The 24,425-nt window shown below is 39.2% G+C and overlaps 2 protein-coding genes across 3 annotated transcripts in view; both read left to right on the top strand.

Moving 5' to 3' along the window:
- nutf2 (nuclear transport factor 2) overlaps positions 1 to 3,165 on the top strand; it is an 8,081-nt gene extending 4,916 nt beyond the window's left edge. For both annotated transcript variants that reach the window (XM_005935015.3, XM_005935016.3), the window contains exon 5: positions 2,301 to 3,165. In XM_005935015.3, the coding sequence (XP_005935077.1) occupies positions 2,301 to 2,414 (114 nt within the window). In that variant the 3' untranslated portion in view covers positions 2,415 to 3,165. The remainder of the gene's footprint in view (positions 1 to 2,300) is intronic.
- A 223-nt stretch (positions 3,166 to 3,388) lies between these two features.
- edc4 (enhancer of mRNA decapping 4) overlaps positions 3,389 to 24,425 on the top strand; it is a 31,795-nt gene continuing 10,758 nt past the window's right edge. The window contains exons 1-28 of the mRNA XM_005935014.3: positions 3,389 to 4,333; positions 5,875 to 6,034; positions 6,148 to 6,259; positions 6,735 to 6,834; positions 8,140 to 8,326; positions 8,546 to 8,693; positions 9,005 to 9,109; positions 9,274 to 9,386; positions 9,504 to 9,587; positions 9,718 to 9,813; positions 10,499 to 10,598; positions 10,903 to 11,083; positions 11,233 to 11,299; positions 12,039 to 12,130; positions 12,377 to 12,561; positions 13,679 to 13,758; positions 14,137 to 14,266; positions 14,359 to 14,654; positions 15,571 to 15,801; positions 16,036 to 16,137; positions 16,605 to 16,748; positions 18,860 to 18,896; positions 19,122 to 19,269; positions 19,534 to 19,689; positions 21,149 to 21,264; positions 21,393 to 21,558; positions 22,840 to 23,026; positions 23,714 to 23,933. Coding sequence (XP_005935076.1) covers positions 4,246 to 4,333; positions 5,875 to 6,034; positions 6,148 to 6,259; positions 6,735 to 6,834; positions 8,140 to 8,326; positions 8,546 to 8,693; positions 9,005 to 9,109; positions 9,274 to 9,386; positions 9,504 to 9,587; positions 9,718 to 9,813; positions 10,499 to 10,598; positions 10,903 to 11,083; positions 11,233 to 11,299; positions 12,039 to 12,130; positions 12,377 to 12,561; positions 13,679 to 13,758; positions 14,137 to 14,266; positions 14,359 to 14,654; positions 15,571 to 15,801; positions 16,036 to 16,137; positions 16,605 to 16,748; positions 18,860 to 18,896; positions 19,122 to 19,269; positions 19,534 to 19,689; positions 21,149 to 21,264; positions 21,393 to 21,558; positions 22,840 to 23,026; positions 23,714 to 23,933 — 3,831 coding nt within the window. The 5' untranslated portion in view covers positions 3,389 to 4,245. The remainder of the gene's footprint in view (positions 4,334 to 5,874; positions 6,035 to 6,147; positions 6,260 to 6,734; positions 6,835 to 8,139; positions 8,327 to 8,545; positions 8,694 to 9,004; positions 9,110 to 9,273; positions 9,387 to 9,503; positions 9,588 to 9,717; positions 9,814 to 10,498; positions 10,599 to 10,902; positions 11,084 to 11,232; positions 11,300 to 12,038; positions 12,131 to 12,376; positions 12,562 to 13,678; positions 13,759 to 14,136; positions 14,267 to 14,358; positions 14,655 to 15,570; positions 15,802 to 16,035; positions 16,138 to 16,604; positions 16,749 to 18,859; positions 18,897 to 19,121; positions 19,270 to 19,533; positions 19,690 to 21,148; positions 21,265 to 21,392; positions 21,559 to 22,839; positions 23,027 to 23,713; positions 23,934 to 24,425) is intronic.

Genomic DNA, 24,425 nt, shown 5'->3' with positions numbered 1-24,425 from the left:
GATCAAAGTTAATAATTATGTTAGATGTTAGCCACATTAGCCCCACTAGCAAACAGCAGGGGGGTTCTGCTTCTGTGGGGACACTTTGATCTAAAGTATTTTATAGGATTTTCAGTTCTTCGGGTGATGGGAAATTTGGTAATTTTTCTTATTTTTAAGCTGTATTTAGCATATCTACACGCCCAGGGTATCTTTGTGTTATCTGGATTCACTTAGCCTAACAATGGCAGTAAGGATGACTGATCACAGAAAGCTGGGCTATTAATACAGTGTTTACCAATTTAGACTGTAATTACTTGAATAGGATGGTGTTGGCAGCATTTGATCAGACACAATTATGGATTAAGTGTACTGACAGCAGAGTGTCTGATTTAAAAAAAAAAAAAAAGGAATATAATATGGGGAAAAATATGAAGAGGTTAAATACATATCACAGACTGAAAGTAACAGCAAAACAGTGCTTTGAGAGGAAAAGCACTGTACAGTAGTTTAGCGTTAAAGAGGAAGAATCAATATATGAGCTTTAAGTGCTTTAGTCAATAAAACTGGAAGACTGCAGCTATATTAATAAAGTTTTGTTATTGTTTGTTATTTGAAGCCATGAAAGAATGATGACAAAAATACACCCTGTGCAAGTTACCAAACCCATCAATATTACAACTTTATTATTAAGACATGGGATGATCTGATGGATCATAATTGAGTATTTAATTAAATTAATATTTTAAAGGGCAGTTTGTATTCTATAAACGGAACAGTCAGAGTAAAAAATTATATAGGAAAAACAGAAATTGAATTCAAATGTAGGCTTAATCTATGTGTAAATTTGATATAAGGTCATCAAATGCATATAGGTGTAGATCATATATTATTGCTTATGGAGCAATAAAATAGTTTTAAAATTGCTTACAGGTCATAAAAAAGATCAATGAATAAAGTTGGGTCTAACCTAAAATTCATTACTTAGGCTTATCAAGAAAAGATTAACTTTAGATGCCATTTTAAAAAAGATTAATAAAAAAAATTAAACTCTCATATCTACTCATTGAGGTCTGTGAAATCTTCCAGCATGGTGACACTGCTTTTAGGAGAACTGATTTTTCAGAATGTTTGGACATAGTATGGTGATATACACTGGTAAGGAGTTTACAGCCCTCACTGTACAAAGAAATCCAGGGTTAACCCTGATATTACCTGGAAAACTGCTTGAGGTACAGGCCTCTTGACTCCACTAGCGAAAAATGAACAAAACACACTGACTTTATCTCAGTTGCTGTATGACAATAGTCTGGTTTAACTTGGTAAAATACCAGTCACACAAACAACAAAGCCTAGAAAGGCAGCAACAGGTTGTCTATTCTTTAAATACATTTAAGGCATTTACATTTCTTTAAATCTGCTTGGATCAGGAAGCAATGATCAGCAAGGGGGAAGGCTTATGGTTCCATTCGAGATTTAAACTTTCCATAGTTCACTATACCTCATGGTAAAAAATACAAAAATAGATTTTTAGGATAGTTTGCAAAGTGTGGTTAATGTTAGCAGTGCTAGCACCGGCAGCCTTCTTTTGCGGGTATGCATACCTGCATTGCTTCAGGCGAGTGATTATATGGCAGGTTACTTTGACACAGACATGCATATGAAATGGAGAGAGACATGAATAGATGTACACTTCTGACATATCCTAGACCCAGATGTTAACTGTGGCTATAGATTATTAAAATCACAATAATTTTGATGACTGGTATTTCTGTTGGCCTCATTAGTCAGTAACAAGTATCTAGATGACTGGGTACACACCACACTAGAAAGAACTATTGAAATTTTTAAGGCAAAGCTAACTTTCCTGTGAACAAAGTCTCTGTTTACATTCTGAAAAATCGTTTCTACCTATTCAAAAATGTTTCTTAAAGTGATATTTGTAGGAGTATTTACTGATCACCATACACTGTACCGATTTTACTGTTCCATTGGTGTATTTCTGTAATATATACTTACATATCTATACTATTGCTAATATATATTGTAATATATCTATATCACTAAAGCACTTCTGGATGGATGCAAACTGCATTTCGTTGCCCTGTACCTGTGCATGTGCAATGACAATAAAGTTGAATTCTATTCTATTCTATTCCTGCTGTGTCTGACAGTATGAAACAGAGGCATCCAGTTCAATAAAAACAATACGAATAACAGTATAATTTTATTGTAGCAGGTGTTCTTTACTCTAAATGTGTACCTTTTGATGAACTAGCCTCAATCAATAACAGCTTTGACATCTGTGTGTGTGTTTGCAGGCAGATGAAGACCCCATTATGGGTTTCCATCAGAGTTTCATCCTGAAGAACATTAACGATGCATGGGTGTGCACCAATGACATGTTCAGGCTGGCCATTCACAATTTCGGTTAACCTGCGTCTCCACTTTGGCGGGCAGGGGCAGCCATAGTGAAGGTCACTGTGTGAAGTATGGAGGGAGGAGCAGAGAGAGCACTCATCCCTCCCTCCCGGCTGTTTCATTCACGCCTGTGTTGACAAACAAGCAAACACCAGATTCTAGATGTCAATCACTGAACCTCATCCAGACGGGTTTTCAGACCAGCCCAGCCTGTAGAACTGCAACGTGTTTCTTTGCTGAGAGCCGGCTGACCAATCAAATGCCCCTGTCTGCCACTCTGCTGATCTGCATGATGCTGGGAACCCCCTCATTACAATACTCAAGCCACCCGAAGGACAAACAGCTGACCGATGCCATTAACTCCGCTCTGCTCGCCTCTTTACTCTACTCTAACCCATTCTACTCTACTGTTGACTCCACTGCTGTCAACTCAGTTCTGTTAGCACTGTTGTTGACTGGTTTGTAGTCCCATGTTCAGGTTCAAAGATGGCTTCTTCAGTTTCCTTTTCACATATTTGTTTTTAGATGCCACTTGTGTGTTTACATTAGCTCGCCTTAGTGTGTTAAATAGAGTTTTATCTTCCTTTACACAACTGTTAACTTTGCCATGATTCATTTGCTCATGGATGACAAAGGTTGACATTGCTGTGTTTTGCTCTGACCCCGCTTATTTTCTCTCTCTCTTCTCTCTCTTTCACACACATCTGGCAGTTAAACATGGACTACAGCCACGATACACAATAAAACCTGGACTTTTTTTCTTAATGGTGTGACCTTGTCTTTCCATATCATGCTGTGGTGCCTCTTTAATTATAAACTTTTCGTAAATGTTAATATTAGTTTTGTCTTTAGGCTGTTTTTTTTTTTTTTTTTTTTTTTTTCCCTTGTTTAGATGATTAATAGAAGGTCAGCTAGATGCTCAGTGTCCATCATTTTATGACTTTGTTTTTAAAAGGGGACCATTTTTTTTCCTTGTTTAGATGATTAATAGAAGGTCAGCTAGATGCTCAGTGTCCATCATTTTATGACTTTGTTTTTAAAAGGGGACCATGTAGTTTCAGTGTAAATTCACATTTCAAACCATGTATTTAAAGTCTGCACAGTCTAAATGACGGTATGTTTTTACTACCAAGAAATAACGAATTAACCAAACTAGCAAAATTCAGTTAAATTTGGAAGGATGTTTAAAAACAACACTAGGAATTGTAAAAACAAATTTAGCACGACCCTGGTTCGTTTTAAGACCAGCCCAACGAAATTATAGATATAATTTGAAATTATCGGTCATCTGAGGAAATGTCTCATTGTGAGATTATGATGTTTAGTACACCCTGAGTTAAAGAGACAGATTCTGTAACACCAGAGAGCCTCAGTGAGAAACCCTCTTTCAGTCATTCTCACAATGTCATGCATACATTTATTGCTCATTTTGACATTTAGGGACCATAAAGGTTTTATTAGCTGCCGCCTGCTGGTCTGATATGATCAAAAGCGTTATGTCACAACACAAAACCAAACCAAAAACAGCTGCTAAAAGGAGACCTGTACGACGCCGTTGATAAAACTAACAAAAAATAAATACAAAAATTTCATAAGGACAATAATAATAATTCAACTCAAATATCTAACAAAGTTAGTGACTGGTGTCTTCTCGTGGAAAAAATGAACGTCAGTAGCGTTCGAGGTGGGAACCATTGACCTGACACAATGACAAGTCGGAATCCACTGCGCGGACGAAACGGAAGTTTAGACGGTTGCTCGGGGTGAACAGTGACAGCAGCATCGCAGGAAACAAAATTTCATCCTTTCCCCCTGAACAAACCCGAGCTCCCCTTTCCCTCACCCATGGCGTCCAATACTAATATAGACATCGAGGGTGCAACCCAGCATCTTCGGGACATCCTCAAGCTCGACCGCCCCGGGAACAGCACCGGTAAGTGGGGGCCGTGAGCGAAAGCGCCTGCGCTGGTTTAGGCCGCAGAAGCTAGTTGAATGCTAGTTAGCTGGCTAGCTAAATAAATAACTTAGCCAGCGTGATGTGGTGTGTCGCTTAGTTGTGTTGAAACGAAGTCAGGGTCAACTGCAGCTTTTGCGTGAAAACACAGTTGAATCACACTGAATCTGTTTTAACACTAATTTCCGCGGAGCCGCGAAAGTGTATCGGGTCGTCGTAATGTTGGAGTGCTAACTGCGTCGTAAAGTATTTTATCATCCTCAGTGTTAGCTCGGTTAGGAGCTTAGCGTATGTGTGTATCTGTTTTTTGGTGTAAAAAAGCGTGTCTTAGGTAAATATTTCGTCTAGTAGAAATTAACTTGCTGTTTTTACTTCGAAGCCATAAAAGTGGTTATACCTTTGTCCTTAATTAATTAATGTGAGGCATTTAACTGGTGTGAACAAGCCCCCACAAACTGCGCAGAAGGGTGGACTTACTTTACTAATTTGGGAACACCAATTCACGTGTGTTTGTTTGTCTCACTTGCGATGTATTGCATGGCAACTTTATCATGTAGTGTGAAGAAGACATGCTGATTTTAGGAACTCAGTATCTTGCACCTGTGTTAGCCTTAATTATCTTTACGTCATAGTATTTTATGTTGGGGGTAGGTGTAGAAATTGGACTCTCAGACCAGTACACTACTTGTTGACCGTTTCGGCACACTTTGAAGTAACACCAGAATGGAAAAGTAGCATATATTACGCCTTAACGTCTCTTTACTTTGCTGCCTTTTTCATTAGTAAATGCTTATAAACCGTGGAGAATCAGAAGTATTAAATACATAACATACTACGACCTGAATTCTTTGTTTGTCTAAAACTTTAGGCTCTGTTTCCCAGGGATGCTTTAAATCCAGTCCTAGATTAAACATTTCTTTTGGTTTAACTTTTCTTTACTAAGACTCAGTTTAATCTACATGTGGAAAGTTTTGTCTGCTTTAGGCTTTGTATGATGTCAGTAGGAATGGATATTTTTAATATGGTAATATCAGACACACGTCTTGTTGTGAGCACACAAACCCCATTTGCCTGCTGTTAATTCTTCTGTTTGAGAGGAGCTGCCAATCATAACAACATTGCCTTAAAATGAGGGGAAGGTTTCTTAAACAGCCTTTTTCTCAGACAAATAAAGTGAGGGTCTGCATCAAAGCTCTGTATAAGATAAATAAGCATAATTTTAGAGTGCCTTAAGTCCTCAGAAAAATATGTGCTGGAAATGAGCCTAATAGATCGCCATTGAAAATATAGGTTAAAAAAATATTGTCCTACACGTTGTAATGAATATTGTGTGTATCACTATGAGACTGCATGTGACTCATTGTTTTGTTGCAAAGTCTAAAATCACTGTACAATTGTGCATCAGTGACATGATTGTGTCAGGCTCTGAGATGAGTCAAAAGTAAGCTGGTAAGGAAGACCCAGAACAAACACTAGCTCTTTGCAGCTGCTGGATCTCCTACTTTCATTGTCTTTCTCAGATGGAAATTCAAGTGAAAGTGGTAGAAAGCCATCTTTTAATGGAGAGCTGAATGGGTTATTGGGAACAGGCCTTCTGGGGAGCACTGACCGGTCAACCATGTCAGAATCGACAAGACCCATCTCCACAGATCTCAGCAGTGCTCAGGAGAGTCAGATAATGTGAGTTTCTCATTTAACCTGCTTAGTGGTGTCATATTTATAAGGACTTTTGAGTTTTTTGTTTGTTTGTTTTGTTTTATTTTTTTAACTGAATCAATGTGCTGCAATTTCAGCTGCCTTTCTGGTGATGATGGCTCTACCTGTATTCCAATTACTTCTAATAATGTGGAGATTGTGGCAAGCCAAGACTCTAGCATCAACAGCAAGGCTCGAGGCAGCAACAAGGTAAGAAACCAAATCATCAGCTACAACCTGGCAGCTCTGGTGAAGAGAACAAATGAAAAATTTGGAGACAGTCAGTACTTCTGACTGTGGCTGTTATTTTTATCTGAGCCTGTATCTGTGATGACTCAACATGGTGTTTTGTTTTCTTTTTTTGTCTTTTTTACAAGTGATAAGCTACAGTATTTATCTAAAGATATCTGAACTAATTTTTATGAGCACTATAGTCTCCTATTCTCTTTTTATAACATTTCATAAAATGTCATATCATTATCAAATGATATGGTTTTCACATAATTTGAGAAAATGATATGATGGAAAATGGAATTGTACAGTTATAAAAACACAGATCATCTAAAGCATCATTTAGACTTTCTTCAGCTTTTGAGGTTCTTTGCCTTGTCAGTTTTTAATTCCTTATTAACTTTGTTCAGAGGTTACTCATCTGTTTTCAAGGGTTTTTTTGTGATTCTTTCAGGTGAAGATTCAGCCTGTTGCTAAGTACGACTGGGAGCACAAGTATTATTACGGCAGACTGATAGCTGTGTCCAATGCCTTCCTGGCCTACGCCATCAGAGGTACAGTGTTTTTGAGTGGCTTCAGCTCCTAAAAGTTAATCATTATAATCATCTTTAAACTCAAGAGAGGTATAATAATCCAACACGAGCTTCTACCACAGACATTTAGGATATAACATTATTGTATGTGGCTTTAGAATACAGTCCCAATTTAAAGCACTGTATGCGCAGTCCCCCCCCCCCCCCAAAATAAATAAATAAATAAAATAAATATAAATAATGATAATTATAATCACACACACACACACACACACACACACACACACACACACACAGAGGTTTCTTCTTTGTTCCAGGTTGCAGAGCTTTTAATTTAGTATCCAAGCTCATTTTGAAGCAATGAATCCCAAAGTTGCTCTTTGATTGGATTTTTTTGAAGCGCTCTGTGAAGTCTTCACAAGATATTCTTTGGTTGGAGGTTGAACATTTTGTGTGATTTCTTTATAAGTTTGCATTCAAAATCCTTCTGTATACTTCAGACTGTACTTCAGACAGAATATTAAACTTTACTTTCAGAGCAATCTGATATTCTGTCTGGTTTGACTGAACAGACCTTCTACCTTTATTCCTAGGAAGGCGTAAAGGTCTACTATGAATGAGTATGCACTCGAAATCTCCAAAAATCCTTCTGTGCATGTTCATTTTAAAATTTAATTTTAGCTGCCAAATTGTTTGTCCTTATAAATGGTTTCCTCAGCATCAGTCTCCCCTGTACCCACACTTCTTAATAGTGATCTGGTTGTGGTCTGGTTAAAGTAATTGATCTCTGTTGCTGATCCCCGATGTTGTTTCTTGCATGTTTTTCTTTTTGCTTTCCAATTTACTCTTGGTTTTTCTGGGAGTGGTGTGCACACACAATTTAGAAATTTTTCACAGCATAAAGACTGAAGATAAATTTTTTTCCCCCTCCCTGGTCTGACAGATCTATGGATGTCCTTTGCTGTGCAGAAAAAACAATTCTTGTCCTTTTCTGTGTCATTTAAAAAAAAAAAAAAATTGTTTTAGCTAATCAGCTCTTTGATAATTCATGTTGCTGCATAAAGGCAGTTACGTTCTGTAAGTGCATAATGGGAAACTATGAACGATCTGATCTCAAGGCTCAGTTGAGCTGTTTCATATGTTCCACCAGAATTACTATGCATTGTAGTCCATTACTTTAAAGGGCTGAAAATGTTGCTCATACCACTTATTAAACTTTTATTTATACTATGGTTGTTTACAACATTGTTCAATGGATTTGCTGTGTATTCAATGCTATAATAACAAAGGCTCCTTGGTTTATCTTTGGGCATTTTTCCCCCTCAGGAGCCAACAACCATGCTATGGTTCGTGTCCTCAGTTTGGAGTTTGGTGAGCGTTCCTTACTGAAGGGATTCACCGGGGCCGTCACAGATCTGGCTTTCGCCCACCTTGATTCATCTCTGTTAGGTTGTGTAGATGAAGCGGGCAACCTGATGGTCTGGCAGCTCACCTACACTGCCAACAAGATATTGTATCCTGAATGTAGGAGAAACTGAATGCGTGTGTGTGTCTGTGTGTGTGTGGATACTGCCAATGAAGGCTGTATCTTCACTACTTAGTTACCTCTGTTTGCTTCTAAACTAGCAAGTTAAAGATTACACTGATCTTCACCTCTGCTTTTGTCACAGTTACAGAAGGAATTCCAAAACTATTCTTGTCTCCCATTTTCCTTAACCCATGTTTTATATAGAGATCAGATAGTAGTTCATATCCGACGGCCAGAAAACACTCCACTGAATTCCCATCGTCGCCTCATCTGGTGTCCATTCATCCAGGATGACAATGAGGAGAACCAGGATGATGCCAGTCAAACTTTGGCTCTTCTACATGAAGACAGGGTATAAATGTTTGACACAGATATGCTTGTCTGAGCTGGATGAAAAGCCAATGAACTTTGAAATAGAATAAAACTTTGAGTACTCAGTTGTCTACACTAGGACATTGTTATAAATTTGATAAATATATAGATAGATTTACATACATTAAAAAGTAGTGTGATGTTGCCCACAGAGGAATAATGATGTCGTTGTTCATTCACTGATTTTTAGCTGACAGAGCAATACAATCCTGTGTCTCAGCTAAAACACAAAACACTTGCAGAAAAAGCAGAAATGTTTCATCTCTAATTTTACTGTTTCCCCTTTTCTAGGCTGAGGTATGGGATCTGGAGGCCTTGAGAGCCAACAACAGCAGCTGGCCTGTTGATGCCACAGAAGTAAAGGAGGGCCTCATCGCAGTCAAGGGGCATACCCAGGTGGGACTTCATTTTCATATGAAAAACTCTGAAATAAACATGACACATTTCATTGTCTTGGTTTGTACAACAAAATGTCTGGAACTAATGTACTTAAGGTCTCACGTTTCCTGAGAATTGTTGCATTATTGACTATGAACATTGTTTAATTTTGGTTTATCCAGAGAGTCAGTGAAGGCGCACTCTCTCCAGATGGAACCGTGTTAGCCACAGCCAGCCATGATGGATACATCAAGTTCTGGCAGATATACATAGAAGGTGGGCAAGACAAACCCAGGTAAGCAAACCAATTAATTAATTCTTAAATGGTTTACCACTTTGTTTTTTCCTTTTCTTCTATGTGGTTTTCCCACCTCTGCCCTTTATTCACTTTTGCATTTTTCCTTAAAAATAGATGTCTTCATGAATTGCGGCCTCATGGAGGACGTCCTCTCTCCTGTCTTCTTTTCTGTGACAACCACAAGAGGCAGGATCCCGAGTGAGTCTGCACACACAAACTCAAAGTGCAAATTTATCACAGGCTGTCCTAGTGGGTTTTTATTCAAGTGCATCTCTATCTCTTTCTTCTTCTCATTGACAATTCTGTCCCCTTTTACTTTTCATTACAGGGTTCCTTTCTGGCGATTTCTGATAACTGGAGCTGACCAAAACCAGGAGTTGAAGATGTGGTGCACTGTTTCCTGGACCTGTTTACAAACCATCAGGTGTCTATTATTTGAAATACATTTTTTTAGTGCTGCCAGCGTTAATTTTGTTAAAATGATGTTAATGTTAGCTCGTTAACGCGTTAGTGCCGCGCAGCCCCTCACATGGGGGGAGCCACATTAACTCACTAACGGAGATTTGCTGCGTTAATGCAGTTATGTCGTTAACGTCATTTTAACAAAATTAACGCTGAAAGCACTAATTATTTTTTAGTCATTTTATATTTTTCTCAACCGTTATTATAAATGTAGCATGGGATGGCAGAAAGCATGTATAAGAATAGTTAGTAAATGTAACGTGAACAGCTGTGAGTTCTCTTTTATTTTCTTTTTTTTATTTTTTTTTTTCTGCTTGCACCCTCAGTACCTCAGCACACCTCCAGTACACCTTAAAGAAATCAGGACATGGTCAAAAAAATGCTCACGTCTTAAGGGAAACATTATTCCAAACCAGTATCTGGCTGGTTGGCCTTGGTGTACAAACCTGGTCTATCAGTAATGCTCTGTAAAAGCAAAAAAATGTCTCCCAGGAAAAGCCCACAAAAGGGGTTTTTACTAGTCCCAAAGTAAAATGACTCTTGTACTGAAGACATTTGGTGATGACTGTTGTTGATATTTTAGCTGAAACCATTTGTTTAAGGACAGCATACAAAGATACTAATTTCACAGTACTTTTCTCTTAAAGGTTCTCCCCTGATCCATTAAACTCATCGACTCTGCCAAGCCTCAAGGCCAGCCTGGACCTCTCTGCTGAGTATCTGATCCTCACTGATGTGCAAAGGAAGGTTAGCACAAATGTTTTAAAATAGGTTTTAAGCAAGTAATCATTGTGAGAAATCATATTGTGCAACCCCCTTTTTAAAGTGCTCACTTTTCTATCACTTTGTAAATTAATTGGCACACTTCATCAATACAAAAGATACAAATCCTGAATTAACTACCTTTCTAGACACACTGATCAAAGACCACGCATCAAGTGTACAAGGAAACCTGCTCTGTTTGTGAAAGTCCCTGAACAATGCCACTTTCTTGGCTACCCATGTTACCACTTCCTCCTAAGCTTAGTTTCATACTTGGCTGATGTTGCAGGTTTTATATGTGATGGAGCTGCGACAGGACTTGGAGAAAGGAAAGGCAAATTTCACAGCTGTGTCAGAGTTCCTGCTGACCCACCCTGTGCTCAGCTTTGGGGTACGTGATGTTACCCAGTGTCGATTGCGGCACACTGAGGTCCTTCCTGCTGAGGAGGAGAGTGAAAGCATGACAACAGGTACATAGACACATGCATGTGCATAGACATGTGCACACACACATTGGAATTGTTTTTGTTTTTTTTTGCTTTAAGCCATCTTCAAAGTTGAAATTAAATATGTTTGTTCCTAATTAATGCCACATGTTTTTCATGTGTATCTTTTCCAGAGGGCCCTCAAGGACCTACAGAGTCCAAATCTGGAATCCAGATTAAACTCTACTGTGTCCACACCAAGTGAGTTTTCTTCTTTTCTTCCTTTTTTTTTTTTTGGTGAAAAGTGTTAAGATTGTGTCACTTTAACTTAACGCTTTAACAGGACATCTTGATTTACAGGCGGTCAGTTATATGCACACTGAATGACCAAAATGTGCTTTTTTTTCCCTAGTACACACCAGTGATTAACTTTCTTATAGGACTCACTAATATTGTTTTGTGTTGTAATATTATTTTCTTGAAAATAGAATAGAATGGGCAACCATGCTCAGTTTAACATATTTATAATTCTGCTGTCACCCAAGTTTATTGGATTTCTTCTGTAAAGGAGCCTTTCATCCAGTCAGCAACCTCCGTATATTTCCATGGAATTGCTTGCAGATGTGCACACTTATTGTGTACTTGGTGACTAGTGTCAGTCTCTTGTGTTGGAGCTGACATTTCTTTCCAACACTGGGTCGGTGCTGTGGAAAAATCTACTGTACTGGAAAGCTTCTGTAGAAGGACAGGACATATAGCATGTAATTGTTCTTTGTTAAAACAGTGCTGTATACCACGTCTCTCTGTACCCATCCACCCTCTGAAAGCAGTCCACCCAGATGAAAGACTGACAAGTGTGCTATTTTCTATTTGGAGTAAAGATACTATAGTCGTCAATGCAGAGGCAGCTTGCTGCTCGTTTTACACATGGCAGATCTTGTATGGCAGTATCAGTAATTATTAGTAATTTTGTTTAATGTCTCTACATTTATGTTTGCAGGAGTTTGCAGGATGTTCAGATTTGGTTTCAGCCCAATGCTGGTTCCAACTCTGCGGCCTTCCTTCCTCATTCAGATTCTCAGGATGGTCTGGGTAAGATAGCAGTTTCTTTAACTGACAGGATTTAGTATTTATGCTGAGAGGGACGAATTCAATGAAAATAAGGCAACTTGTATGATTACTCCACATTTGGTCCACCTCTAGTCTTCTCTCATAAATAATTTACTTTAGTTTTTAAATCAAATTTATTTATATCTGCTTATACATAATTTAAAAATTATTTATTTTAGATCAAATTCTGCCACAAAATGGAAGTAACTTCACTTTTTATGTCTCCAGCTGGGTTTTCAGATCATCTCACTGATCAAAGCTCTGACAAGGATTCAGGAAGTGGCTCACAGACTGATCTAAGGAAGATCCCATCACTTCCTGCTCCCTCAGACTTCCTGTCAAATTCGGGCACCGGCAGCGGAGTGATGCCCAAGCTGATGACTCCTGATGCCTTCATGACACCGAGCACTTCAGTATGAACTTATCCTTACGCTGTAGTCAGAAAGTTTTCAAACCTTTTCCATTCTTTTTACCTCATCTAACTAGACCTAATACTCCACAAGATACAAAAAATGTTTAAGTATTACATTTGCAAAAGTAGTATTGCAAATTAATACCTTTCAGTTCGTTTTTATGAAGTGAAATGTATTAAAACCTTTCACTTCATAATTGATTAAAGCACCTTTGGCAGCAATGACAACAGCAAATCTTCTTGAGTCTTTGCCCTGACACACCTTTGTTCTCAACCACACAGCTTGGTTCTGTGAGCTATAAGTTTTAAACTCATAGGTGTTGAATGTAGTTAGGTACCAGTGGGTTCCAGTCAGTTTGAGGAACCATCTCAAAGACAATTGATAACCATCTTTGGGCATTGGATATTAATTGCAAGTTTTGTAATATAGATTAGTTATGTTAATTTGTATTAAAAAAGCTTGTATTTGTTCATTCTTTATGAATATTCTGTGTAGATTGATGAGAAGAAAATTGATGAGTCTAAAAATTTTCTGAAGTTTACAGAACGACCAAAACCGTTACAGCTTCGGCAAATGAACACCATGTGTCTTCTTTTGATTTGTCACACGGTGAATAGCACCTTCGCCCACATATTGGTCTATAGTTGGCAACAGCACTCAACACCCTGTTAATACACACTAGTGCAAACTAAATAGGACTAGTTATGCACTGAAAGAAAAGCTGATAACATACAAAAGGACAAATTGTTCCTTATTAGCTCTTTGCTTTTATGGATGCTCTGGTTTTCTTCCATAGTCTCAAGATATGCATGTTGGGTTAACTGGTGAGTCCAAATTAGCTGTAGGTTTGAATGTTACACTGTGTTAGCCCCTTGATGGACCAGTTACCCAGTCAAGGTACACCCCTCCACCGTCTCCCAGCCTTCTACAGTCCCAGTTGAATAAAGTCAATAAAATATTGGATAAATATAATCATTGCGAATGGGGTTCAGATGTGAAACACCCAACTTATCTGCAATGCGCTTCAGTTAAACCGATTTATAAACACTGAACAGTGATTATCCAAACCTTCTATCATATTTTCTGCCTGAAGATCATCTTTTTGTCATCCTTTCAGGTACCAGCATCTCCGGGGAGCAGTGCCAGCAGTCTGACCATTGTGACAGCTATAAGCAGCAACTCTGACTCAACAAACAGGTATGGAATTAAGAATTCTCTATATATTCATTTGAAAACGGAAAATTTTAGTATATGAAAGTGTGAAGATGATATCACAAATGATATTTTATCATCTGTGTCCTTATAACATGCAGTTTGGGTTGGTGAATGCTGTTCTTACAGATTATGTTTACCAGGATGTGGAGTTTTTAGATTTGTACTTATTTCAAATAAGCCAAGGATGAAGACAAATGATTTTGGGTTGTTTTCTATCTCCAGTTGTTAATTATAAAAAATAAGACTCTGTTATCTTTTGTTTACTTTAAAGACTCCATTTATCTCTAACAGCTAAATACAAATAATTCCCTACTGTTTTGGTTTTGGTTACATTTGGGAATATGTATGCTTGTTTTTCAGAGCTATGGAGGATGCAAGTCAGAGTCCTAACAGGGCTGACAACAGCAGTACTGGGCTGCCACTCTCTGCCTCCACCAGCAGCCCAAGAGCTGCTTCCACTGTGCTACTTCCCGGACTCGAGAGCCTGCAGGTATGATCTAAACCACTCTCCTACTTCAACCAACCTTGCCCCTTTCTTCATGACATGACTTATTTTAATAAACTCTTATTCTCCATATCCAGGCTTTGGCAACCCCTAGTGGTCCTCTGTTACTCGACAGCTCTCAGGTTCTAGATCCTCCACTCCTGCCACCTTTGGCATCTCCAACTAGAGCCCGCTCCCCTGACGTCATCTCCTCAGCATCCACAGCCATGTCCCAGGACATGCCAGAGATCGCCTCTCAGACCCTGCAGCTTCAGCGTGGACTAGTGTCCAGCTTGGATCCCTTGCCTCTTTCTGCCCTCCAGACAGACAGCATGGCCTCTGCCGCCTCTGCACTGCACTTGTTAACCTCACCACGCTCAGCCAGCAACAGCGGGTATGTAAATTAAAAAGCGATTAGGAGTATTAAAAAGCATGCAGAAATAATAGTGTTGAGATTTTATGATCCACTTAAACTAAAGTTTGACACTTTTTATGTTTACTACTCCATTTGATTAGGGTAGTAGCACATTATGTAAAACCATCTTCCTCACTGTTTTTGAGCACAGGGTGTGAGAAAAGACAATCTCCTTGTATATTTTCTTTTCCACATGAATCCTAAAATTTCTCTCAATGAGCCACTCATGTTTGCAGCCATTTGTGACATCAAATTCAGATATAAGCAGCCCCTGACCAGTTCTGTTTCCTCACTAGGGCTGCTCTTGATAACTCCCTGCAGCAGATGCTAACTGTTCTGTCGTTGGCTGCAGGGGGATGTTTCTGCACTGCCTGCATCTGTGCAACCCTGCTTTTATTTTTTGATGGCATTTATTATACTATAAGAAATGTTTTAGTTAGGACATTGATTGGCTAATGTGCGTAATGTTAGATTAGCTTTGGTTATATGTCAGTGGAGTCAGAGCTGTGTGGATGTTGTAATGATACAGAGACAACAAAAAGTTGTGGAAACATTTAAAACTATTTTGAATCCACTTAAGTGTTATCATTTGTGCAATGCAACCTCAGCTCTTTCTTTTTGTTTCAATGGTAATAATGTCAAAGTTAAGATCACTGTGCTAGCGATATGGTAAATGGTAATGTGTTTGTAATGGGAAAACATTGTACATGTCACCAGTTTGACAGCTTGCTTATTCCATAACCTTACATAACCATAATTACTGTTGATTCTGATTCTGCAGTTTCATTTCACTTTCTTGTTTTAATGTATGTACATTTGTGTTGGCTTTATATTTTATTTTCCCAGTCCAGAAATGCTCTCTAAATTACATAAGCCAATATATATTGTGTTACAGCTTGTTGGCCCTTGAACTTGGAGGTGCAGAAGGGCCTGTGGGTGGGGCAGCAGAGTCTGAGTCCAGACTGAGTCACACACCATCTCTGCTTGAGAATGCGCTATCACAGGAAAATCCTGTGATAGGAGGAGGGTCCTCAGATGGCAATGTTAGCCACACACCTTGGCCAGCTGCTCCAGATATTACCAGAGAAACCAGGAACAGTCTCAGGGACAACGGACTTGTTGACTGGTGTGTAATCTAACATATAAATACTTGAACCCCCATCTTGTGTGAAACATTTCACAAGCCTGTTTTGATTTCTCTGTGTATAAAACATTCAGAACCCCTGGTTTTTGTTCAGGTAGTTTCACGTACACATCAGGTTGTCATGCTATGTTGCAATGAAAATGGCATTGTGAAGATTTTTATTTCTTTTTTTATTAATTTAAGTATTGGTGTGTTTGTCTCATATGCCTGCTGCAGTTCAAGAGAGGAGTCACAGGACAGACACTTGAGCTCACCTTACCATCGACGCTCATATCACCTGCCACAGAATGACAGTCAGGACGCTGGAGCCGAGCAGAGGTAACATACATTAACCCACCATCTATTTGTTTATGCAAATGAAACAGGCAATAGAATGGACTTTATTATGAGCAACAAACTCATGATAAAGCGCTGCACATTCAAGGCGCAGCAATGGTTTGATTTTATTGACTTTTTTTCAGCTTATTCCACAACAAGTGGTCTAAACCAGGGGTGGGCAATCTCAGTCCACGAGGGCCGGTGTCCCTGCAGGTTTTAGATCTCACCTTGGGTCAACACACCTGAATCACATGATTAGTTCGTTACCAGGCCTCTGGAGAACTTCAGGACATGTTGAGGAGCTAATTTAGCCATTTAAATCAGCTGTGTTGGTTCGAGGACACATCTAAAACCTGCAGGGACACTGGCCCTTGTGGACAGAGATTGCCCACCCCTGGTCTAAACTCTGCTTTAGAGGCTACAGCAGCTGACTTACTGTCTACATTTCTGTGTTGTGCATGACTCAGTGACCCTGATGATGAGGTGGCCAGTCTGGCGTCATCCTCTGGAAACTGTGGTTCTCGATCTTCACATAGACTACCGGTGAATGATTGGAAAACCTCACCACGAGGATCGCCAAAGCCAAAGAGAAAGATCAAGAAAGACGACAGGTTTGTTTATACTTTGAGCATCAAGATGTTGCTGTTTTCAGAAACTAATAAAAAGGACAACAGCGAAGAGAACCATTAGATTAGTAAGTAATTAGATGGCGCCTCTGCAAACTATCTTCCTTTTTGATCATAGTTTGGTGAAATTAAAACACTTTGTTCGACCTTCATGAGGTATATATGGAAATAGGAAATGGCTCAATCATCCCAGCATCAAATCAGAGGACTAATGGGTTTAGTCTCACTATGAACACCTTTCACACATCTGTAGTCAGCTAATGGCTTTAACAGAATCATCAGTTTGGAAGCATTAATCTAAAAATAATCTCCATATATCTTAAAATCCGTACAGATTCAGAGCACAGATCAACAGGGTTTAAAGCTAAATTTCACATGCACACATATTTACATCTGCGTCACATATGTCACAAGAGAGCCAGAAAATTTTTGAATACAGTTTATCTAACTCCCTCACTTAAGTAAACATAGTAAGATTCAGTGGACTACTAAAATTTGTAGACATGATCTTGTAGTCTGTGTATTCCCTTTTTTATCCCAGAAACTATTAATGCTGTTGCTGTTAATTGAGTTATGACTTACATTCATTTTGGGGTTTTGGTAAGGATGTTTTCATAGATCAGCACATTTCTTTAGGCCACACTTTTTAGTGAGGGACTCAAATGTTGAATTAGTAAACCAGAGCCAGTCAAAATGTTGTATGGGGGACAACAGATCAAACTTTTGGCAGCTACACGTCATGCCCGATTGTGTAGCTGCAAAGTGTACCCTTTTTTTTTTTCCTGCATGTCTTGCGTCTACACTGGTCTAGACTTGACCAGTGTATGAGCATTTTATAGGGTGTTGACTAGCAAAAGAAAGTGATTACTGACACTGAATTACAGGTAGACTGATGCTTTTTTTCATGTCTACATCAAGTAGCAGGATTGAGTTATTTGTCTTCTTTAGCATTATTGCATTTAATTTAAGCCAAATATTATTTTATAATAAAGTTCTTAAAACTAATAAACGTCAGAAAATAAGTACCGTATTTCCCGGACTACAAAGCGCACCTGAATATTAGCCGCACAAGCTAAAATCAGGGGAAAATCCTGTTTTGTACATACATTAGCCGCACCTGACTAAAAGCCGCAGGTGTTTCAATGTTGACTTATCATATGTACGAGAATATGCACAAAGGGAATTGTCAGGAAAGAGATGGCTGTTTGGAGACACACCCCTTTTATTAATATTTTGAAAAACAAGTTATGGGTACATATTTGCACATGTAGTACATAACAGTAACCTATAGCACACCAGAAAAATAGATTCAGACTACCTTTTAGGCTCAGGTGCAGTGACACAGCTTTAACAAGAAGAAAAGTCAGTCATTCACCACCATCTTTCTCTTCTTCCTGCGCACTAAAACCACCAAAGTCCTCTCCTCCAGTGTCGGATACAAACAGGCTCAGGATGGCTTCGTCATCCACTCTCCGCTTCTCTCCTTCGTTGTCACTTTCAAAACCAAAGAAATCCTCGTTGTCAGTGTCGGAGTCGAACACCCTCAGAAGGGCTGTGGCGGTGTCCTTCTCTCCATCATGCAGCAGTCCAGCCCTTCGAAATCCGTTGGTGATCGTGGATGTTTTCACACTTTTCCACGCTGTCAGAATCCACCGGTGGAGTTGGGCATAACTTGCTTTTCGCAAGTTTATCGCCGCTCATCATCCACGCCTCCCGCTGAACGCGTAGCGCTACTTTGAAGTTTGTTTTTCGCGCTACTTCGTACGGCACTACGTTGCCTGGCGGACGGACATGTGACTAACATACCACTCTTGAACCCCGATCCTTCCGCCAGGCAACGTAGTGCCGTACAACAGCGGAACAAACAAAACAAATCATCTTACGATATGACAAAAATCATGGACAATCCATAGAAAAGCTGCACCTGACTAAAAGCCGCAGGGTTCAAAGCTTGTCCAAAAAGTAGCGGCTTATAGCCCGACAATTACGGTAGTTTAGGTAAATGAAACAAATTGATTTTTATGCATTAATGTAGTATTAAGTGTGCTATAAGTAGTATTGAGTACTTAGTTAAACATTGTTTCTCATGTTTACAGTGAGTCATCACAGTCCAGGCAAATGGATTCTGGTCAGGTAAATTCCTAAAAGAAAAATTTCCTTTTTTATGTTGGTTAGATGTGTCACCTTTATGTGCAGTAAGTGCATTATTTTATTTTATTTTTAATTTTAGAGAGTTGATTGTTACTGATAATGTCTTGTAAATTATTACTATTTGATAACATGTTGTTTGTTTCAGCAGCTCTTTGGTTTCTCATTCTTGGATTCTTTTAATTCAGCTTTTCTCCTCATCTTTAAAAGTTTAATGCAGAAGTACAGGACGAGTTGATGATGCTGTTGCGTAGCCAGCAGAGGGAGTTAACTGAACTGCGGGGACAGATTGAAACCATGCAGAGCTCCATTATGGCTCAGGTGGAACATGTCCTGACAAATCACCAGGAGCAAGAACGTATCCTTCAGTAATCTCTCACTCACTCATGATTGGGTTGTTTTTTTTTGTTTGTTTTTTTTTTTTTTTTAAATTATGTTTCCAAAATAAATGTTTTGAGAAAAAATTTATACCAAAGGCTCAGTGAACAGCTGTGACTGTGCAAAGATTTAAATGTCTTTTAGCCACATCTTTGAAATCGTTATCATTACAGGATGCTTGCATTTTTAGCAATGAGCCGGTTACAATCATATTCTTGTGAGCCTTGACCTGTCTTCACCTCAGACCGCAGACTTGAGCGAGTTCTGGCAGAGAGTCAGAATCATCAGCAGCAGCTTCAGGAACAACTCAGCCAGCATCTCAGCCATGCCCTCAGCTCAGCTCTGACCAACAGAATGGACAAAGTGCTTCGGGACGAAATGAAGAAAACAGTCCCACAAAGTAAGAAAACACCAAACACACTCCCAGAGAATGATGGGTGCCATTCACTGCTAAGCATCACTGAGATTCATACATTTAAAAAGGTCACATAAAGGAAATAAATACATCAAATGTTTCCTGTTCATATGTATGGGGGAGTACTATCTCTTTGATATCTAGTAGTGATGAGGAAAAAAATTGTATTGATAACACATTTTTAAGGTTTCTCATGATTTTTTTTTCATGTTTTTCATTTCTTTTGAATTGTACAGATGTTTACTTTTAAGTGTCAGATGTCTGTTCAAATGGGTTGTTAATTATTGTTGTATACCAATTATGTCTGTGAAGGGTCTTAGACATCCAGGTCATTGTAGTCTAAGGAGCTTGGAAGGAAAATCATCTGGATTTTCTGAAGATGTTTAACTTCGCATCTGAGAAGCTTGTTCAGTTGCAAGAGCAATTGGTCCATGTGGGACTCTCCACCAATTGCTCTTAGAACTAAGGAAGCTTCTCGGGTGAGAAGGGAAGCGTCTTCAAGAAATTAAAGAAGTCCAGACCCTTTTCCCCCTCAACCTCCTTAGACCTACAATTGTCTCTAACAGCAACATTGAAAACCGATAATACAGTCTGAGTCAGACTATATAGATTCACCAGGCAATCGTTAGATCAGTCACTTCTCTTTCCAGATGATGGTGGTATTGAGCCATTTTAATGTTTGTAAGTTGAGGAGCAGGAAGATCTTTATGTACTAAAACATGTCCAGTCTGCAAATGCTGCAAACTTAGTTAAACCCCTGTCCCACCCTCTGGGGTCTCTTATCAAGTCTTTCTGTTATTGATATACAAATGTTTATTGTAGGTATATTTAATAATATTTAAGGTGTTTTTTCCGCAGTGTGTATAATCTAAGTTGCACAAATGTTGTGGTTCAGCTTAGTTGTTTTGTAAGCTTAAAGTTTTAAGAACTTGAAATTTATTTACTTTCACCTTTTTTGATCTATTGGCATTTTGATCAAAGAAGAGCAAATGATTTATGAACAGAATAGCTCGTATTTTTCCTTGCTAATAACCAAATATCATGAGGTTAACACTACAAATCACTGATGAATATAAATATGGATATAGCAGTTATTAACAAAGGCTACAATTTCTGTGAAGCTGCATTTTGTTTGTTTTTTTTCCAGCTCTGACAAAAAAGCCAAGCTCTAAGTGCACACCAGGTTGTACATCAATAAATTACTGTGTTATTTAATGCTTGAGATCATCTTGAGGCATAAGTAATGTTAAATATAGCAAAGGCAGCTGAGGTGTGTTGGACTGAGACACTAAAATTAAGCAGTCTCTTGAGAGATGTGTTCCTGCCTCGCCTCTCCTGCCCTCGTATTCGAGGATGAGATGTTCCTGTCTTTCTTTGCCTCCAGCCTCGATCACATGCCTAATTATAGAGGGGTTCCTGCTAATCTGTCTTTTCCCCTCTCTAGCAATCTCTAAGACTTTGGAGCCAGTGACAGGCCAGCTGAACAACACAATTGCTGCTAAACTGACTGCTGTGGAGGTCACCCTGAAGGACAATGTTGGCAAAGTGGTGAAATCGAAGGTAGGTGACTGCCTTACTTTACCACTTGTCTGTATTTTTTTCCTCACTGCTATGCAGGATGGGCCTTTTAGGATTATTCACTGTGTATTTTCTACATCAACCTATTCTCCCTGCCTCTTGTTCACCAGAACACAACGGATGCGATTGGTCGAGCAGCAGCAGAGGCGATGCAGGGCCCCATCCAGGCAGCATATAAAGATGCCTTCCAGAGCATTGTGCTTCCTGTTTTTGAAAGAGGCTGCCAGTCCATGTTTCAGCAAATCAACGACAGCTTCAAACAAGGCACACAAGAATGTAAGGAAATGAAGGACGATGATAAACTTGTACAAAACACCATACAAATATCAAGCTATGTAATGATCCACTGCAGGACATGTTGTCTAGGTGCACTAAAACATTAGATGTACAGTTGCTTTAAAAGTTTCTGGACGCTCTCTTAAAGGCATCCCGATGGCTTACAATGGCTGATGACCTTATTTGGATACTTAGCATTATTGCTTTCTTCATATTGAATGTTCTCAGTGTCTAGCTCTGAAATAAGGAGCTGTATGTGGAAGTCTAATTAAGTAAGTGTCTCACTGAAAGATCTCAGGGACAACTTTTGTACTGATGCCTTTACAGACCCAGCCAGTCCGCTGATGTGCTGAAAAGCAGTCTGCTTATTCTGAGATTGCGCTCACGCCCACTCTTGGAAGCCGCAACCTGATCTTTTTTAAATTTATAATGTGCACAGAGAGGCCACAGTTCCGCTCCTCTAATTTAAAATTAATCCAAGGTTTGCTTTGTAAATATTACCTGCTTTGGTGGCAAGCAGTTCTGGGGACTACCTGTTAAGTAACTGCTGTAAGGTCCCCAGGTAACTACATAACCTTCCAGCCTCCCCCCCCACCACCACCAATTCATACTGCTAATAGAAACTCTTAAGTGATTTCATAGCTCACCAGTGGCTAGTTAACTCAGTAAGAAAAGAAAATTCTGTACTTCACTGTTCACTTGAATTTGCACATGGTTTTCCTTCATTTAAAGCTAATATTAATAAACATGTTTCCCAAATGTTAACATCTCTACCTATCCTGAGAAAGTATACCTACTCCATGCCAGAAAGAGACTTCTGAGAACTACAAGTGGGGGAAAAAAAGTGGGTCTGCCTCAAATAGTTGCCAGGCTGTCGTAACTGTGAAAGTGGCAATTGACGTGCTTTTTGTGATTGCTGCACTAACATCTGCACTGCTGTGTTATCTGCCTTCAGCAGTGTTTTAATGCCCAAATGTTACTCGTTTAAAATGGTGCAATAACATCAAATGTATAATAATTATTGATACATAATGCTGTAATCCTCCTGCACTAGTCATTCTAGCAGTCACATGTAGGGTCACATCTGCACACAACACTTGCATCTCGGCAAACTAGCTCCAAATAAAATGAGCCAGTGGAAGCAAGTAAGAGAGCCTTTTCATGTTGCACTGACTCATTTCATATCATTATGAAAAATGTTGCTCGCTAGAGTTGTGACAGTATTTAAGATGTGTTTGCTTGCGTGATGAGAGATTTTGCTCTTGACTTTCATCTTTGTAGACATCCAGCAGCTTGAGACTCATATGAAGAACAGAAAGCAGAGAGACCAGGATACACGAGACCCCATGATTGGCCAGCTCCAGCAGATGATCGACAACTTCCAGAGCTCCACTGATCAGCTGGGCAACAACATCACAGCTAACGTCCGGGCTGAAGTCCAGCATCAGATCCAGATGATGGTGGGAAAGTATGTAACTGAGCTGTTCCTTGTTTACCACTGTGTGAGCCGTGTGTGACTAGAAAAGTGAAACTTTTTTCCCCACATAAAAAAAGTAAATGAATCTTCCCAAAACTGTTTACTTTACCTTTTACTTTTCTAGTTTGTCACTTAACACTTGATTATTCTTTTACTTCCATTACAGCATTAAAAAAAAGATGGTCTTGCAAATCAGTATTTAAAACAGTCCTGTTGTTGAGTGATGTTATTCACATTTATTGATCTTGCAGCATTGACTTACATACCAAGTGGACATTTTGAACTTCAGCTACGCATACCAGCAAATACCTATGTACCACTATGGCTTTACTTACTGCATATTGAGCAAGTGTGTAATAGATTGGAGAGTAAAAACAAGCAAAGCTTAATCCTGGGGCTAATGTAAGAACATCAATTCGATCAGGTCTCTTGTTCCCCCTGCAATTAATTTCAAAGCCTCTAGAGTTTATAGATTGTCAGGAGCAGAGAGAAAATAGCTGGCCCACTAAAACTCTTGAAAAGGAAATGACAACGCCAAACTGTGCAGAGTCAGTTTTTAAGCCAATATCTTGTAGGTTAAGGGCAAGGATTTTCCCCAAAGTGCAAAAATAGACTGCAGTGTATTTGTTTAAGATTCATGCAACTTGGAGGATAACTGTCCTTCTTTTCCCTGCTCAGCTTGCAGGAGTCTATTCTTAGCCATGTGCAGCGGATTGTCAAAGGTGAGGTGAGCCTAGCGATGAAGGAGCAGCAGGCAGTGGTCACCTCCAGCATCATGCAGGCAATGAGGTCGGCGGCCGGCACACCAGTTCCCACAGCACATTTAGACTACCAGACACAGCAGACGAACATCCTGCAGCTCCTCCAGCAGGGCCAACTCAATCAGGCTTTCCAGCAGGTAACACGCACACACTGATGTAACCAGGCTTAAAGGTTGCACTGCAGCTTCCTCTGCAGCTGAGCTGTGTTTTCCAACTACTAATTAATGCAGGCAACTGCATACAACTCACTATAACTCTCATATGCATGTATGTCCACCAGGGCCGAGAAAGCCATTATCCTGCAACTACTCCACAGTCCCACTTGCAAACCCCACCAGTGCATTAGTTGTGCTGCAGGCAGTCATTATGCTTGTATTTACTCCTAAGTGACTTTGTATGTGAAAATGCTTTGAATTGTGGTAAAACACGTTTCCCCTCTACTTTTAGCTGAACAACTACCCCGTCTAAGCTTACATGCTAGTTAAAATTACTAATTTTCTGCAATGTTTAAAAGATTTTGTGTTATAAACACATCTTCACTTGTATTTTTATTTTTTTATTTTTTTATTCCTATTTATTCTATTTATCCCCTTTGTATATTTTATTTATATTTGTCTCAGTATTATATA

The sequence above is a fragment of the Haplochromis burtoni genome, unplaced genomic scaffold, assembly GCF_018398535.1.
Source record: "Haplochromis burtoni strain Fernald_Lab_line unplaced genomic scaffold, NCSU_Asbu1 Contig_188, whole genome shotgun sequence".
Lineage (NCBI taxonomy): Eukaryota > Metazoa > Chordata > Actinopteri > Cichliformes > Cichlidae > Haplochromis > Haplochromis burtoni.
The sequence above is the reverse complement of the archived record's forward strand: the minus strand, read 5'-3'. Positions and strand labels throughout refer to the sequence as shown.